General features: G+C 45.0%; 2 protein-coding genes across 15 annotated transcripts in view; both read left to right on the forward strand.

Annotated features, from left to right (window-relative positions):
* The window catches only part of LOC118503098 (putative polypeptide N-acetylgalactosaminyltransferase 9), a 64,352-nt gene extending 58,708 nt beyond the window's left edge, over positions 1–5,644 (forward strand). For 6 of the 9 annotated variants that reach the window (XM_036035997.1, XM_036035998.1, XM_036036002.1 and 3 more), the window contains 2 exons: positions 1,470–1,508; positions 2,052–5,644. In XM_036035997.1, coding sequence (XP_035891890.1) covers positions 1,470–1,508; positions 2,052–2,321 — 309 coding nt within the window. In that variant the 3' untranslated portion in view covers positions 2,322–5,644. The remainder of the gene's footprint in view (positions 1–1,469; positions 1,509–2,051) is intronic. The other 3 variants (XM_036036004.1, XM_036036006.1, XM_036036005.1) reach the window with 1 other exon arrangement.
* A 472-nt stretch (positions 5,645–6,116) lies between these two features.
* On the forward strand, positions 6,117–17,790 carry LOC118503107 (serine-enriched protein). Of its 6 annotated transcripts, XM_036036040.1 has the most exons (7): positions 6,117–6,359; positions 6,676–6,887; positions 7,450–7,537; positions 9,229–9,575; positions 10,254–10,292; positions 11,499–12,089; positions 12,158–12,694. In XM_036036040.1, the coding sequence occupies exons 4-7, from the start codon at positions 9,246–9,248 to the stop codon at positions 12,338–12,340; spliced, it is 1,143 nt and encodes a 380-aa protein (XP_035891933.1). In that variant the 5' UTR covers positions 6,117–6,359; positions 6,676–6,887; positions 7,450–7,537; positions 9,229–9,245; the 3' UTR covers positions 12,341–12,694. The 6 variants fall into 6 exon arrangements, with proteins under 6 accessions (XP_035891933.1, XP_035891938.1, XP_035891934.1 ...); XM_036036045.1 differs by lacking the exons at positions 6,676–6,887; positions 10,254–10,292 and having other exon boundaries at positions 12,158–12,208; positions 12,458–17,790; XM_036036041.1 differs by lacking the exon at positions 6,676–6,887 and having other exon boundaries at positions 7,447–7,537.
* Positions 17,791–17,801: the final 11 nt, after the last annotated feature.

Here is a 17,801-nt window from a genome sequence, read left to right on the forward strand (position 1 = left end):
CGCTTAAACAAATCGGAAAATTTGAATTACAGCAAATAAACTACTCTTCGTAGTATAGTGCCAACATCACTACTATTATTACAAAAAAAACTGAAATTGAAAGCATTTCTCACCACGAAAAGAAGAGCGAATTCGTTCATATCCATCAAGGATTTTTTTTCACAACTACCAGTAGCCTTCACCAGTAATGTTCACCGAAAATAATAAATAATAAATCACCAAACGTAGAGCATATATAAGCATATCCATCACGAACTTCATACTACGATCCATCACCGAAGCACACCACCACGGAATGTGTCATTAAATACGAAGCAAAAAAAAAAACATCTCAAAAAACGTTTCCTGTGTCAAACGATCGAAGAAAAAAAACATTAAACGTGACTAAAAACATATAAACGACTAGTACCGCACGGGTTTTGGACGATAGTTTTCGAAAAGAAACAGCGAAAGTAACTAGCTACCCCTTGACGACCAGGACAAAATTGATACTGAACTGGATACGACAAAAATGCATGTCCTTGCGTGTTTTGATGAAGCTTTTGGCTCAAATATTGATTCTTTCAAAAATATTTTAGTATTACAGTTTCATACTCAAACTGATAGACATTTTCCCAGCACAGTGACGCTACGCGATGGAAGGTATTGTTTAAAGCATAAAAAAGTGAGGAGTGAAGAGCAATCGTTTGTGGTGATGATTGGTAGAAACCCCGGTAGCCTTTTGGCTATCTTTCCTCTGTACATAGATTGTTATTGTCGCCCGCTGTTGTTGATCGTTTTCCCTCTCTTTTGCTTTTATATCAAGTTTAAAGCTCTCTTTTCTCAGGTATTTCCTGTCGCGGTATGGTTATTATTTTCTTTTTCCTTCCCTGTTTTTTTTTTGTACTTATATTCGTTCCGTGGAAGTAGTTTAACAACAGCAGACACAGCAACAGCAACAAGAAAAAAAAGAAATGCTTCTAAATAACCAAAAAAAGAAGGAGAAAGAGTTTACTGAAAATAGTTTCACCTACAGGAAGAGAATTTCATTTGTGATGCCATGTGTTTCGTTGTGCTCGATTCCATCCCATAAAAACACATCATTATTGCACAAACACGCAACATCTCGCCGAGGAGCTAGCTTAACGAAATTGGCTTTCAACGGTGTCATGCAAATAGCATAACATCAGGCGCGTTTTGCTACAGGTACGCCTCATGGTATGCAAATGAATGCTCCAAACTTGCTGCATCTCATCTCGGTGTACATTTTCATCGTCAAAGCTTCATTTTGTCCTCGTTTTACGTGTTTTGCATCCGGTTCAAGGGTGGGTAAGAGCGGTCGGTTTCGTCGGTCGGGTTCATGACAGCACCGCACCTTCCGGTATTTTAATGTACACCTCCAACTGGACATCCGTGTTTCATCTAATCCGTTTTTCTACTTTCCCATCTTTCTCCCGTGTGTTTTGTCCCGGTCTTTCTTCCCTTTACAGGGCAAGTTGGGCGCACCCGACCAGCATATGTTCTCCCGTGTACGTAACGTAAACCACCATCGTGTATCTGTAAGCCTCCGAACGGGTTAGATGTGTTTGTGTGCCTGTGGAAACAAACTAATTGGGGAGCCCTCTTACGGCTCTGAAACACGAGAACTAACACAACACGAACAAACAAACAAAGAAACAAATACATTTAACGCATAAAACACATCTGGTCAGACCGACACCAGCCATCGGGGCGAAAAAACTTTCATGCGCTGGGTTTGTAACACACTAAAGGATCTCTCTTCATCGGCGCATTACTGCGAGCATACGAAAAAAAAGCTGATGGCGTAACGGAAAATGAAGTTCTCTTTCTGTACTGAGTCGAATTTATTTTCTTTAACCGCTCCGATTGTTACGCTTTAGGCAGTAGAATGAGTTGCGTCGGTTTTCAAAGCCTTGTATAATAATATGTTTCATTTGTTTCTTCAACCCCCTTTCAAACTCCCTTTGCCCATCTCCTTTGCGAACTTCTTCCCTTGTTCCTCCAATGTCCCCTTCCGCGATTTCAAATCTTCCCCCCCCCCCCAACTATAGTACTGGATGCTGAGCAAAACGGGAGAGATCCGACGGGATGAAGCTTGTCTCGATTACGCCGGGGACGACGTGGTCCTGTACCCGTGTCACGGGTCCCGGGGCAATCAGTACTGGAACTACTCGGACGATACGCACCTGCTGCGCCACGGTTCGTCCGACAGGTGTTTGGCGATCAACGAGGCCAAGAATAAGCTGATCATGCAAGACTGCAATTCTGCCGTTGAGGCGCAACGGTGGTCCTTCCAGAATTATGACGCGAGCAAGCTGTGAGTGGTTCAGCGGACAGCGAGCGCAAATCCGAGCCACCGCTCGGTCAGCAGCGACTAGGAGAAGAACTCCTGGTGCTGAAGATGAATCCACCAGACCCCCCCCTTAAGTGAACCCTCTTGGAGGCATCTCAGTAGCTAATCTCAGGATTTGCAACCATGGGTCTTTCCGGGACTCGCTCCAGAAATGGACTCCAAAACTGTCCAACAAAAGCGCATTCCTCACTGTATGCTTCCTTCCAATCAATTCCAACCAAGATCTACAATCCCCTTAGTACGACGTGCGAGACAGAGAGCGATAGACGGAAACGAGAGAACATAGAATTGATTTTTAAATTAATGTGATGTTTTATAAGTGTTAGGCAAAACCATAAACCTAGGCGCAGTTCAGTTCGTTCCTTTCCGGGTGTACGCCCTCAGAAAACAGAAAGAAAGATGGCCGTTGCCGATGCTCAACTTGCCAACTTCGACGTTAAGTCCTTCAGACAGGATAGGACACTTTTGTGCGAAAAAGGCTGAAAAAAAGGGCAACGAAAAGTGGGAACACGTGAACGAGTTTTTTCTTCTGTTGTATATATTTAAGTAGCAAAGCGATGCAAAACCGTGCGACAGGTTAAGAGAAGACATAGATAGAGACGTTTTTGTTTTATTCCAACCTTAGAACAAGTTACTCTGTTCAGTTATCTTGACGGTGGATTAGTTTTGAGTTTTGTGTAGCTATACCTGATTCGCTTCGTATTAGAGTTTTGCCTTTTGTTTTTTGAATATTAATACTTTAGCGTGTGTTTAAGTTCCGCAGCGCCTGATTTGTTTTTATTTAAAGAAGATTAGCTGTGTTTTCTTCCTGTTTTTTTTCTTCCTTTTGTTTGTTTATTAGTTAGCGGAATCGTGGACGTGAGAAATTAAATATTATATTTAAATAATTATGTGACTGCCATACAAAAAAAAACAACAACACGAAAACTGTGTAAAAAGCAAGCTTCTTGCTAGCGCAATAGAGAAGCGCAACGTGTGCAATCGAAATGGGGAGGAAAAGCATACACAAACAGAGGCGAGAAACGATAGATAAATAGCAAGTACTACAAGTGAAGCGTAGGAAAAGCGAGAAAAGAAAGAGATGCAAACAAGAAAAGGGAAAGCGAATAACACAACCACAATTGTCAAGAAGAAAGATTTCAAAACTCCTACCACAACACGTCGAGGATGCAAAGCAAAAAGAACCAATTCAACGAACAACGCAATTTTAAACTGCAAACAGGACTACAGCAACTAAGACCGAGATCGAGACAATCTTTAAACGGAATACAAAACAAAGCACAGTACCGAATGGTTTATCCTCCCGGAGGCGGGTAAGGTAAACTAGCCCTACTAATAGCAATTTCTGAGTTAAATGTTTACCGTTCGTTAATACTGCCACTCGTTACTGGGTGGTGTTTAAAATTTGCTCAACAAAACGACTCACCTTCCAGAAGAAGTACACCTCACCTGTTTGTCGACGATGGAATCTGCCGAAAAGGGAATTATTGAAAGAGAGAAAAGAAAAATGCACATGATAAGTATGTTTTAAAGAAGAAATTGAAAAGTGAAAGGAAAGCACGATTTATTTAATGTCGAAAAACACATATCAAAAGAAGCAACAAGCTATTAATCTCCTACCAATCGACGAAAAAGGTACGAAGAAAAGATAAACGAAGCAAAAACATTCCATTTTTCCTACGACTACGAAAGATACCCCCTTTTTAGTAAAGGGGAAATGTTCAACCCTTAATCGTTGGTGACCCACATATCGTCAAATTACCGAGATAAAGCAACAGTCAAACAAACCAATTACTATCCTCACGAAACGAAACAGAACTTCTCCTCTTCCGGTCTAGTAACACACATATCGAGATTGTTTTATCTGTCGTTTACAGTGAATTAGTTTAGAACTTATTGCACTCCTCTTCAACAACGCGAGAGAAGCCGAAACATATTCTTCCAGCCAAGCATATCGAACATAGGAAACAGAGTTTGTTTAATTGCTTTAAATCAAGCAAACAGTTATGTAGTTATTTTTAAACAGATGGAACAGATTTTATTGAGTTGTTGGTTTATTTTCGGCACCCTTATACAACAAAAACATCCCATAGCAAAAACTATATGTAACGACAGAGAAAAGAACGGAGAAATGGTAGAATTTCTCTTAATGTGCCTTTTAAAATTCATGCATTACGCAACCTACAGTAGGGCACTCGCCAGAAGCAGGTCCTAGAGAGAGAGAGAGAGAGAGAGAGAGAGAGAACGGCAGAGGGAGGGTAAATGGACGATTAGTATCAGCAAAGGTTTTCGCAATACGCAATACGTAGAATGTTTCAGTTCCCGTGCGAAAAGATGAAAAGGTTTCCAGATGAGCGGCAATGAAGATATAATAATATTCCTTCTCCTAATAGACTTCCACGATAAGGGTTTGTGTGGGTGCGTGTGTGTGTGTGTGAGCAATACCACACAACATCAACCGGAGTAGCTCATATAGATATATAATGAAACTATTTTTAGTTTGATCTTATACAACGCAACAGAGAGCGCAACAGTATCGTATCATCGTTTTATCACCGTATCATCGAGGCAATTGTACTTTAATAGGAACTGAGGAAGAGTAAGAGAGAAAAGAAGGAGACAGAAGAAGAGCAGATGTTGAAAAAATATCTACGAACGTAGGGGAAAAATGTGTAAATAGTGAAGCATAATAATCGAACGGAGAAAGAAACATACTAAGAAGGAAAAGATAAGTAAAAATCACTGTATCGGTAACGCATAAAAAGCATACACATATCTTTTATGAAGAAAAACACACAAAAAAAAACAAACAAACAAAACACACACGCGTATTAAAAAATGAAATGAAGAACAGAAACGAGAAGAGAAAACAGTGTGCATCAACCGTAAAACATCGATATCTATTAATCAAACGGGAAAGTTGATTTTGTTCTTGTAGTGGAAAGGAAAAGCAACATACATCACCGCTCACAGCAGCAAATCTGGCGCCCCCATTGTGGGCGCGATGCCGCTACTATCGCTTTCAACCCCTAATCGATGGTGTAGTTATTTGTGACCGAGTGTTAACGTGTGTAAAATGGAGCGAGTGGAATTTTTGTAAATTTCATAACAGAAACATCGAAAAGCACACAGAGTTAGGGCAAAGGAAGAAATGGATGAGCAAGCAATTAGTTGAAAGCCAAATGAAAGAAGAAAAGGAAAGAAGAGCATAGAACGGCACAAACCACAAGCAAATGGGAGGCGGAGAACTGTAACAATAAAGTAATAAACAAAATTTATTTGGAAAAAAAATCTTTAAAATTGTAGTTTAATTACGTTGAAAAGTTGTGAGTAAACTGCTCAATTTACTGTAATACTGGTGCTTTTTGTTTTTTTTTGCGCCTAAATGTATGCAATTTGCAGTTCATATTTTCCAGTCCGCAAATAGAAGCATCATGGCTTACTGCAGATACAAAATTGCATACATTTAGGCGTAAAAATCACTTCTGGTGTAGAATTTAAAAATTATACTTTTTTTTAATTATTTCGATTTTAAAGAAACCCGTTTTTAACTCGTTTCGAGCAGAATTCAAAAAAACTGCTCGAAAACTTCATTCTATGTTTACCAGCTCTAAAAAGCGTCTCTTATCACACACACACACACACACACGCACGCATTTTCATCTGTCACTTGCCGTACATGAAAATGGTCCGGAAAAGCGCATGCGTGTGGAAAAAGAGACGGAAAGCTTCTCCGATTCATTCAAGGCTAGTGGGGCTTTGGTTGGCGTCATTCTGGTGGTAACTGTCAATCGAGTCGGATGGGAAAGCGCTAGAGTGTCGGCCGTCAAGCACTGCACCCATCCATTGGCAGCATCCGTAGTGTGTGTGCGTGCGTGCGTGTGAGCGCGTGTGTGTGTGTGGCTCACAGTAGCTTCGCACCCTCGCCAATAGGGAGGAAAATCTTGTGTGCACGATTTGAGTTTTCTGTTTTTAGTTGGCTTTGCTAGTGCTCTTGCCCCAAAAGGTACCTAAACAAGATGGTGTATTTCTGTTAATTGTGAAATTTAAGGAATTAAAGGGATGGTGTGTGAGCGTCTGTGTGTGTGTGTGTGAATGTGTGGTGGACAGGTGCTATGCTTCTAGTCGCCTACAAAACGCAGGAAAACCTGCAAAATTCGAAGCTCCCAAAATAACAGAAAGTTCTAGAGGAATCTACAAAACGGTGCTATTTCAAATTTAGAGCTTGGTGAAAAACAGGAACAGAGTTTTGAAGACGAAAAATTGCTAGCAGCTGTTGCCTTTTCTTATCCCTTTTCTTTATATCTATCTCGCTTCTTCAGTTTCGCTCCTTCAAATACGCGAATCTTGTCACAGGATTTCAATTTGTGAATGAACTAATCAGTTAGCCACACAGCACAAGGCCACAGAAATAGTCGCTCCCCAGAAGGAAACCCCAGGAACATCAGGGCCATCTAGGACAAGGCGTAAAGGAGCAACAGCTTCTAGTTTTCTTCCAGCGTTCTTCCTTCCCTTTCGCTGGTGCTACAAGTGTGTGAGTGGCAGTGACACCAAGCAACCTTTCAAGAGTAGACAAAAAAAAACGCGTCCACCAGCAGAAGGACTTGACGTCTCGAGCAGGCGTGATTGTGGGTGTGCGTGTGTCTTGTGCTCTGTGTGTGCGTGTGGTGTTTGTGATAACCTTTACCAATCGGGAACGACCAATTTTCCCCAATAAATCCTGTAAAGCTCCAGCTACTCCCACTTCCAAGCCAACGAACGGTTCCTCCTGGTAGCGAAAGAAGGAATAGCGACCATCTCCAGATTTTCCTGGACCTTCATTGCATCACATCCAACATAGGAAGCAAGCTCCAACACACTAACACACTACCACTAGCTAATTGATAGCCGCCATCACACCATCCCTCCTCCCTCCCTTCAACCGCTCGCCCCTCGTTTGTTTGGCGTCCTTCATACTGCTCGAATACCACGTGCGCTTTCCCTTGTACTTGTACTTCATTCATACACATCGTTCTCTCTCACCGTTCCATTCTCTCTCTCTCTCTCTCTTTCATTATCCTGCTTTTCTTTTGCTCGTTGCTGCACACACCAAGTAGAGCCAACCAAATCTCCCCAACACCACCACCACCACCACACATTTTCCTGTTGGATCGGTTGAATAAAAGCTTGCAAAGATTGCAACAGGTTCGTATGCTTCTGGGTCTGTCTTTCTCTCTGTGTGTCTGTCTGTGTGTGTGTGTTGAATGTTGTATGTTTATACTTCACGGTAGTGGTTGTTGTCTACCGCCAGGAGAAAGCATTTTGCTACGAATGTAAGGAAAAATGGGGCAAAAGATACCTGTTGGGATGCGTTAAACACAAAATGAAATGCGTTTAGCATAACTTCAGGCGTTTTTTTCTAAGTAGCATGTGAAGTAATCAATTCGATTGATTTGAGTCGCCTTATTTTATGCAAACCAGTAAATAAAAATGATTTACAGAAAAAATCATCAACTTTCTAAAAGAACCAACGGTCTGTAAATATTTTTCCAAACCGTCTTGCGTCAAACACATTCTACAGCGCTTTATTTTTGTCCACTCCATCCAGGTGCGTTGCCTGAGATTGATTGGGGACACTTCCGCTAGAGCGTGTCCCCGTTTTTCCTATCCTTCCTCTTTGCCGTTTTTTGTTGCCTTCCTGCGCCCGTGTACACACGCCTTTGAACCTAATGCGGAAAATATTGCCCAACAACTGGGTTTCTTTTTTTTTTTAGCAGAGACTGGGTGGTTCGTGTGTATCCTTAAATGTCGTTTCCCTTCCGGGCAGGCAAACGGTTGACGTTATATTTCCATTAAGCTGTGGATGTGCCTGCCTGTCCGACGGCTAGGCAGTTAGTTGTTGTGCACAAATTGCAAAAAGCGATTAGACGACGTGCGCGTGTGGGAAAACGCTTCCACCAGCGAAGGATGCGGACCAGACGCAATTAACGAATGAAATTGCGGGAGGTTTTTCGTAACGTTCGTGTTACGTGCTCGATTGATTAGCAGGCATGATTGATTGCTGAACGACAGCGATGACGATGTTGGGGAGCACAGTGATTGATTGAACCGATTGCACAATGTGCCAGAGAACCGACGCTGTGTCAGCTGAGGGGTTTCGTGCTCCATTGGTGCTGTTCATTCAAGTATGTTGTACTAACAAAATGGCTAGTGCAACAGGTTGGAAAAGAGCACCTAGTGGACGTGTTATTATAATAAGCTGAATGTTTTTGTATTAGCATATATAATTATATAGCATTATAATAAGTTTCAACGCGTTTGCATAAGTTTAGGAATATTTGCTTTCACAATCAAAGAATATTCAGTGTTGTGAAACACTCACCACAGCTTCTCAGTCCGCTACGCTTAAAGTATGCAATGACTATTTTTGGAACGTGTCTAAGCTACTTCCTTTACTAGCTACGCCTTAAAGTATGCAATAAATGTATGTAGCCCATCTTTTGAATAATTTTGAAGGGTTTGAAAAATTTTGAAGGGGGATGTTATGTTACTATTTATCGTTACATTCAAGGTGCTAATACGAAATCTTTGCCTGATGACTTTCGATTCAAAAAAAAAAAAAATTTGGCATACCTTCAGGCTTGCTGTAATCAATAAAAATACACTTCAACTGACTATCAGGAGCATTTTATACAGCAATAAGTTAAAATGTATTCTGTACTGTAACGTAGATACACAAGAAAGACATTCAGTTAACCTACAATTAATCAATAAAATCTTAATTAATTTGTTGTAATCATTTCTGGATATAAATAATCACCACAGCGATACGAAGTGCCGTTTCATTCACTCGATTCTCTTTTACCCTTCTCTGCCCACAACCCAACCCAACACAGCAATAGAAATCACAGCTATGCCTGAAGTGTTACCACTTTCTGGCATGGCTGACGCCGAGCCGGACCTCTCGACGTTCGAGAACAAGTCTGGTCTGGCGGAGGACATGAAGTTCCTCGCCTCGATGCCGGAACTGTGCGACGTGACATTTCTGGTCGGCGAAACGCGCGAACCGGTCTGCGCGGTGAAGGCAGTGCTGGCCGCCCGGTCACGCGTCTTCCAGAAGATGCTCTACCAGGCACCGTCACCGCAGCGCAAAAAGGAACCGCCACCGCGCGAGAACAAATTGCGCCTCTTCCTGAAGCGTTCCTCGGAACCGCTGCTGAATCTACAGAATGCGGCGCAACAGGTGAGTTTTTTTCAAGCGTCTATCGAGCGTGTAGCAGTAGGCTTATCATAAATCTCCCAACGTGGGAAAGTATAAGTAGAGCTTTGGTTTGAGTTTTGGAAAGGGGAAAGATTTAATTTGTTTTAGTGCCCTTTTGAGTTCGACAAGTGTGATAAGTTTGTTCATTTTGCTTTTGTACATATGGCGCTGACGATTATTTATGGGTTTGTTTCTTATACGGCTCCCAAGGCTTTTATTAATATGTGACCCGTTTTAATCCCCGACAATTCTTATTTACAAATCCCATCCTGTATTTTAAGCCAATTTTGTTTTGTTCTTGTAAATATATTATCCTAGTTTGAATATTCAACAATCAACAAATGATCAACAAATAAACCAAATTCCGTTTGTCTATTTTGTCTCTCCCGCCATCGTTCCACATGCGTGTGCCATTCAATTAAACCAAACAAAAAAACCGTACTTAATATAACCTTCACACTGTTAAACGTCTGTGTGCCGTCGCATTCGTACAACTGCTCCCGCTTGAATTGAAAAACTAAACGCTTTTGCCCTCCAACATGCCTTCGAAACTCCATCCCTGCCAACACTTCGACGGACATTCCTTCAATCCTTTCCTTCGCGGCAAACGACCATCCTTTACCACAAAAAAAAACAAACAAACAAAAAACCCACCCATAGAGAAGCGGCTTCAATCAGCAACTAGCGCCTATTGCGGAGGTAAAATACATTAGTGGCAAAACAAATAGCAACCAAACAAAACAAAAAAAAAAAGCTCCGAATCGGGATAACCGAATCTCGTGCCTCAAACAAACTAGTGACTCTGTTTAGCTTCTATCGCTTTCTATCGCTCACCGAACTTTCTTCTTCTGCCTGTGCTTCTAGTGTTTCTATCGCTATCGTCTGCATTTTGCTGTACACCACCATATTTCTCACAGACACGGTATTGCTGCATGCTCTTAACCAAGCGCTTTCTTTTACCAAGAGTATAAAAATAACCATTTCCATTGATTGGACCACTAATGCACTAAATTATTCCTCAAATAGATCACATGCACACTCACACATTGGTACTTCGGAAAAGGTTGTTTGAAAGAATTTGTTGAAATATTGCATACTATCAGGGGTTATGTAGCCAAGACACAAACCAACATGAATAGTATTGCGCATTTCAAATACGTTTGAGTTCTCGCTTTGTCGCAGTATATTTATGTTATTTGACTTTGAACAACTCATTAAGAACCTCAGAGTCAAGTTTGCAAGAATAGGCCAACAAATTGATTTTCTGTAGCGAGAATGTGAGCCTTAATTACTTATAAAAATAAATTTTGAGCTATCTTTAGTTTAGCTATCAAAAGTTAAATTGACTTGATGTTCTTAAACGCTATGTATGCTTCAAATTGTTCCATGTGCTTCATTCGATTGCATTCAACCTGTTTGCAAGTGATTGTTTACTCTAGCATTAGCTCACATGTGTAGCTGACAGCTGCTTAGTACTCTTCCTAAAATACACCACCGTTAGATACTAAATATTGAAAGGCTGTGATCTTTTAACATCACTCTAACATTACACCGACTGCCTGCAACTATTGATACAACAAACACGCACAAGCTGTACAACCTGTGGCACCCTAAGTCACACACAATTCGTTCCCCGTTTATGCGCTCTCTCGCTCACCCACTATTGGCACCAGTTCTGACACTCAAAACACTGCACAAACAGTTTGTACACTCGCGTTTCGGTGTGTTGTCCCTTCTTTGAACGTTCTCACTAGCTGAACCAACTCCTTTCCGTTCTTCCGTGTTCCTATCGCTGTGTTCTTACGCACTAAACACTACTTCTTCTGTACTTCTTCTCTTTCTTTCTCTCTTCTTCTCTCTCTCTCTCTCTCTCTTGCCCTGAATGCGTCGAACGACTACTCTTAGCCTGCGGGTCAGCAGCACCAAACGCTCATTATCGAGGAGTTTGAGCCGGACGTATTTCGGCAGCTGATCGAGTACATCCACACCGGCTGTGTGACTCTGCAGCCACGCACACTGCTCGGTGTGATGAACGCTGCCGACTATTACGGGCTCGAGGAACTTCGACGTGCGTGTGGTGGGTTCGTACAGTGCTGCATTAACGTGGACACCGTGTGCGCACTGCTCGCGTCGGCTGAACGCTACATCCAGTACAAGTGTACCAAGAGTCTGGTCCAGAAGGTGCTCGAGTTTGTCGATGAGCATGGCAACGAGGTGTTGAACTTGGGCAGCTTCACGCTGCTGCCCCAGCACGTCGTGCGACTGATACTGGCCCGGGAAGAGCTGCGAGCGGATGAGTTCACCAAGTTCCAGGCGGCACTGATGTGGAGCAAGAAGTACTGCGACTCGAACCAGAACACCCCGCTGAAGGAGGTGATTGGGAACTTTCTCGAGTACATCCAGTTCCACAAGATCCCGGCGAATGTGCTGATGCGCGAGGTGCATCCGCTCGGGCTGGTGCCGTACTCGATCATCATGAACGCGCTGGCGTACCAGGTGAGCCAGAGGCGATCGATCACGCCGCCTAGCCCCTCCGCACTCGTGCTAACTTCCGTACCTTTCAGGCAGACCCAGCAAGTGTGGACCCCGGAAAGCTCTCCCCCAACTCCAGCCGAGTAAGGCGGGCGAGACAGTCGCACGGGCGCTCGATGTCCGTGCAGAGCTCGCTCGATCCGTACGGCTCCAACACGACGCTTAGCTCCAGTGGCAGCAGTGATCCAGCTAGTGGACCACCTCACAGCAACTAACAAAGGCTCAACGGCCCCTCCTCTCCAACTCCAGAGTCGTCCTCCCACCATGGCAGATCGTTATCGTCTTCCCATCACCAAGGCCAGCACCACCACCACCACGGCCACCACAGCCAGCACCATCACCACAGCCAGCATCTTCACCAGCCGACCGGTGGCAGTGGTTCGAGCAGTTCCCGCTCGCTGCCCAAGATACGGAAGGCCAAGTCGCAAAGCTTCCGGACACGCCGCAGCCCGTCCGAGCGAAGCTCCAAGGGTGGCCACATATCGCCGTGGAATTTTAGCACCAGCACCAGCACACAGCAGCAACAGTCGCAGCAGTCGCAGCCGGCAAAGTCTCCGGTTGGCAGTATGACCCATCTGGAGCAGCACCGCAGTTCGATCAGTTCGGCCAAGAGTCCGTGTCTGTCGCGGCAAGGTACGCTGCGTTCGTCTCATCGACGTAAGAGCAGTTTAGGAGCGTCGCTCAATCTGAGCCAAGGTCGGCGCAGTCCGAGTAGCATGCTGAACGATCGAAGCCCTTCGGGGCGTCCAAAAAGTCCGAACCTACTCATCACCGATCAAGCGTATGCTCAGAGCTTTGATCGACGGTCGCCGACAGCGATGTCCTTCTCCGGGCGTCGCAGTCCATCCGGGTTGCGATCACCCTCTGGCGGTCTCCGATCACCTTCCGGACGTCGGAGCCCGCTCGGCTTCAACCTGCAGTCGGAGTACTCGGATTTACTGCAAAGCCAGCAGGACCGTTTCAGTCCCAACTCGCTCAGCAGCCACCAGTCGACGAGTGGGCCGGACAGACGCACAAGCCCAACCATCCATCTACCTCCAGAGCGTAGTCGCAGTCCGGTCGGATTCGGGTCCCGGCTCGGAGGCAGTCTGTATGGGCCCGCCGGTTCGGAATGTCGTTCGACTCGCACCAGCCCCACCACCCTTGGCACCATTCCACCCATCACTATCTCCAACCCTTCGGAGACGTACGAGATCGTACAGAAGTCCATCGAAACGAATCAACAGCAACGTAGTCCCAAGAGTCCGAAGAGTCCCAAAAGCCCTATGAAGCCTGAACCCGGAGCGGTTGGGTCAGCCCCGGAAAAGAAAGAGAAAACGAGCGTCATGAAGGAGATACTGGCGTTCGTGCGCAAACCCTCTAAGAAGGTGACAACTCGCACGAGTAAATTTGCGGCCGCCTTCACACGCACCGAGTCTACCACCGGGGCACCGCTGTTGCGTCAGAGCACGTTCTCCAGCATTCAGAACTCATCCAGCTGCGCTGGACGGAATGCCATCACCAAGCAGATGTCGGAGATTGCTTTCGAACCGATCATGTCATCGCTCAAGTGGAAGAATGTTGGCTCCAAGATGTCACTCAAATCGCTCAAGAAGCTTTCCCAGGGTATGAGCGTTTCGTCGGATGGACGATCGCGAGACAAGCGTTCCAGTGGCGATGAGGTGAGTGATGTCGAGAGTAGCGATGGAACAGCGGCTGCCTCAGCAGCAGGCATCCCGGGTACGTCGGAAGGCGTATTTGAAGTGCTCGAAAGCGTCCACTTTGAGAAGGTCGGTGAAGCGTACATCAAGCACGATCAGATACGGGAAGAGGAAAGTCCTCGAGGATCGCAGGATAGTGCGGCTGGTAGTGATGATGAAGATAGGCATGGCGCCGACAGCGGGGGCCGTTTAAGGGTGACAGCTGTCAGTGAGATCAAAAAGTCCTTGGAGGCTCTTTTCACACGCCAGGAACCGATTGATGAAGCGGGTGAGACGGGAACAGCTCGAGAACCGGATGCAATCCAGTGTCCCACGTTTGAAATTGAGCCACCATCGAGAAGAGCCTCGTTTGATCCTCCTCGATCGCCATTCCTGGAGAATCTGCGCAGTCTGAGTGATACTGATCACGAAGGAACGCATCACAGCCGGTTGGATTCGGGTGGCGATAGCTTCGAGATGATTGACACCACCGATCGTATGCCGGGCTCGAGTGTTTCGGGCGATCGTCACTCATCGATGGACACCAGCTTCGATATCTCACGCTATCAATCCACTTCTTACGAGGATCAAAACTCAAGCTTCGAGCTGGTGGAGCTAGACAACTCCCAGCGCGGTGATAAAACTCTCTCCCCGTTCGACATCCGCAAGTCTTCTATAGAGCTGGTCGATGCCGAAACTTTCCAGCGTTCCGGATATCCCGAAGGTCGTAAATCTTCGCTCGAAACACACTTTGATCTGGCCGATAGCTATCAACAGCATCACCAGCAACGTTCAGCGAGTCCTCGTTCGGCGTTCTCCGTGATCTCAAGCTCGCGGGCTCCTACCAGGAAGCAAATTTCCGAACCAGGTCGCTGCCGGGACTCACTTCCAAGATCCGGTGGCCCTTCCACAGCCACCGGCATGAAAACGCACTACTCAGCACCTCATCGTGCCAAATCGCCACTGTCCAACCAAACCTCGTCCAACTTCAGCTCTCGCGATAGCTACGACTCCATCTTCGAGTCCACCCCGCCACCACACTACCACTCGCAGCAGAAGAGTCCGTACTCATCATCCGACCCGAAGCAACACTTCCCCCTGCCACCCCGTAAGTCGTCCAACGAGTCACCCCGGTTCCTCTGTACCGATAAGCGCTGTGCCGCCATTTTCGAACCGAGACCGTCGGTCGGATCGATCGGGCAGGTCGGGTCGGGTGTGGCAGGGACGGCCACCGGTCGCCTTTCCTCCTGCTACCTGGACACCTCGAGCGGCAGTGAGTTTGAACCTCCGTCACCGCGCCGTGCCGCCAGTGCCTCACCCAAGCACACCTTCACCTTCCGGATCGTGCTGAAGAAGGTGGACAGCTCGCCGGACGCCATCTGCCCGTCGGCCGAACGGCGCCAGCTGCGCGAAAAGGCCGAAAGCCGCCACAAACGGCGCGACAGCCGCCGGAAGAAGCTGCTCGAAATAGGGAAAAGTTTCTAAGGAGCGGAACTTCACGAACGAGATCATCAGAACCAGCGGGTTGGATCTCAACTCAACGAAGGAATTGCGTTCTGGTTTTGCGTTAAGTGCTTCGTTTCGTTTGCCGTTTCGGTTTCGTTTCAGGACCGCGATAAAGGAGGGAAAGGTTTTTTTCTTTCGAGTAGATACTGCTCGAATAAGTGATCAGTGAACTTGTTTTGAATTTTAGTTTACGGACAATTTTCTGTACTTCCGATTGAGTTACAGTTTTACAAGAACGAAACATTATCGGGAGAGCTTGATACTTCATTATTGACTACTCGCAAGGAAAAACAAGGGATAAAAAATTACATTTTGCAAGCATTTAAATACACTCTAGCCGTCGTTTTTTGCATGTCTTGACAGTCATCTCAACTCAATCATATCAATAATAATCGATCGATTCCCGTTTGCATATTTGAATAATACGATTCACATTCCCGTGTGGCATTCCCATATGTAATAATTCAGAATTCAGAACCAGTTCCAGCGATTAATAAGAACGTTTTTTAACATCTCCTCCATCTTGTGTGACGTATCACGCACGCACACGCACTCCTTACAAAACGAAACGTGTTCAAGTAATATTAACAGACAAGCTGAAGCATACTGAAGCTGAAACGAATTTTGTAAGAAGAGAACTAAAGCTGTACCGTTACCGTTCCTCCTCAGGTGTAATTGATAATCGTGTAGGACATGAGCAGCTAGTGCTAGCTAGTTAAAAACTGTCACCGTTGTTACAATGCAATCCGTAACCGTCGCAGACATCACCCAACTCTCGTTCCTATTTCCCGAATGGATTGCGCAGCTGAGTGTGGAAGGATGCGCCATTCCTGTTTCCGGCACAGGCACGAGTTTGTGTTTCCCGTCCGTGCCTTTTTGCTCCTTTCACTCCCCTATTCAAGAGACGATGTTGAACTACCAAAATGTCAAACATTCGATAGAGAATAGCTAAGCAAGGAAGCTAGATATATGAAAGGTAGTAGAAATGTTACATTTTTCACTCATTCGTAAATTTATCAAATGTTACCCGAAGTCATATAGGAGAGATGCAAGCGTTAAACCGAACTACACAACGTTCCACAGGTGTGGTTCCAAAATTCAGCACAACAACAGAAATGGAAAACTCGACTGAACTGACAACTCTTATCTTACTAGGCAGATATGGAGCCACATTGTAGACAGGGCAATGAGAAATCTTCTACAAGGAGTCAAGGGAACTAGCTAAACTACAAGATGAGAACAAAACTTTCCGGGATCAAATCGTCTTCTGGCAGCATCCAAACGACTCACTACTACTAGTATACACGGACGAAGAGCTCACTGCTGGTTTCTAGTAGCTATTGCAGGATTAGGGTAGGAATACTTGAGAGATACTAGGGACACTCGACGACGCAATAGTAAACTTAAACAGAACCCCTTATATCGTCCACAATCTGGGACAGAGACGCAGACGATCGGTACGATCATTCACAAGCAAGCCATGAAGCAGCTGTCATGTGGAGGGAATCACAACTCGAAGCACAACCCAACGCCACGACCAAAAAACAAGACAGCAGAGACTCTCTGGAGGGCCGTCTTACTGTGTGTACGCCTAATGTTTCCTTTCTTTAAGCGCTGAAACGCTATCCCCCCCCCCCTCTCCTCGCTCCCCGCCAACATAACGTTCCATCCTTGCTATGTTAGGTGTAACAACTCCAAACTGATATTGTGCATACATAGTGCTTTCCTAGTCGATACGCACAAAGATTACCGGGTTGAGGATTGTACGTGGGGTTTTGAAATGTTTATAGGTGTATTTTTGTGTGCGTGTGTTCTTGAATGTCGGTCGTCTATAACGTATATAGCGTGAAAACCCGATCCTCGTCCAGAGATGCAAACTGAAGAATACCGATGATTAATTCCCTATCAATGTGCGTACCTTTCATCTCGACAGCTCACCGATGAGTAGTGTGACGCCTAAAAGTATGCAATATGAGCTTTTCATTCGCTTCTTACTCAGGGTCTCAAGGAGATGTTGAATAGTGGGTTCTAGCATACATTGCATACTTTTAGGCGTCTTACACGCTAAAGATGTACACCTATACCGAGATATTCAATGCAAATCAAATGATTGAATAGTAACAAATCCTCAGTTTCCTTAATGCTACGCATCCTCCACGAATCCTTATGCTGTCATTCTGTGTGCCAACAAGAAGCCTTCAGCGACTCTTCAGCATCAGCATTACTCCTCTACCGAACTAACATTCTGCAGTTCCCTACAGTACGCCTATCAGACGACATAGACGGGAATTCCTCATGGACTCATCCCACCCATACATATACGACCTTCACACACCACCCAAATCGCATCGTGACACAATCAAAGTAACGTGAATCCATTTGTCTACATCCATTTAATCGGTGTATGTTGATTGACAAATTAAAACAAAAACAAACCAAAAAAAACAGCCAAGCAAAATACATATATATTGATGAAAAAATACTTTACGCG

Source organism: Anopheles stephensi, chromosome 2, assembly GCF_013141755.1.
Source record: "Anopheles stephensi strain Indian chromosome 2, UCI_ANSTEP_V1.0, whole genome shotgun sequence".
NCBI classification, from domain to species: Eukaryota; Metazoa; Arthropoda; class Insecta; order Diptera; family Culicidae; genus Anopheles; species Anopheles stephensi.

What these genes read in the sequence shown, in the direction of transcription:
- LOC118503107 (XM_036036045.1), top strand. Translation starts at nt 9,246, where the DNA reads ATGCCTGAAGTGTTACCACTTTCTGGCATGGCTGACGCCGAGCCGGAC. An exon ending in TGAACGCGCTGGCGTACCAG is followed by an intron (nt 12,090 to 12,157) that starts GTGAGCCAGAGG and finishes CGTACCTTTCAG; the next exon opens with GCAGACCCAGCAAGTGTGGA. An exon ending in TCTCCCCCAACTCCAGCCGA is followed by an intron (nt 12,209 to 12,457) that starts GTAAGGCGGGCG and finishes CACCACAGCCAG; the next exon opens with CACCATCACCACAGCCAGCA.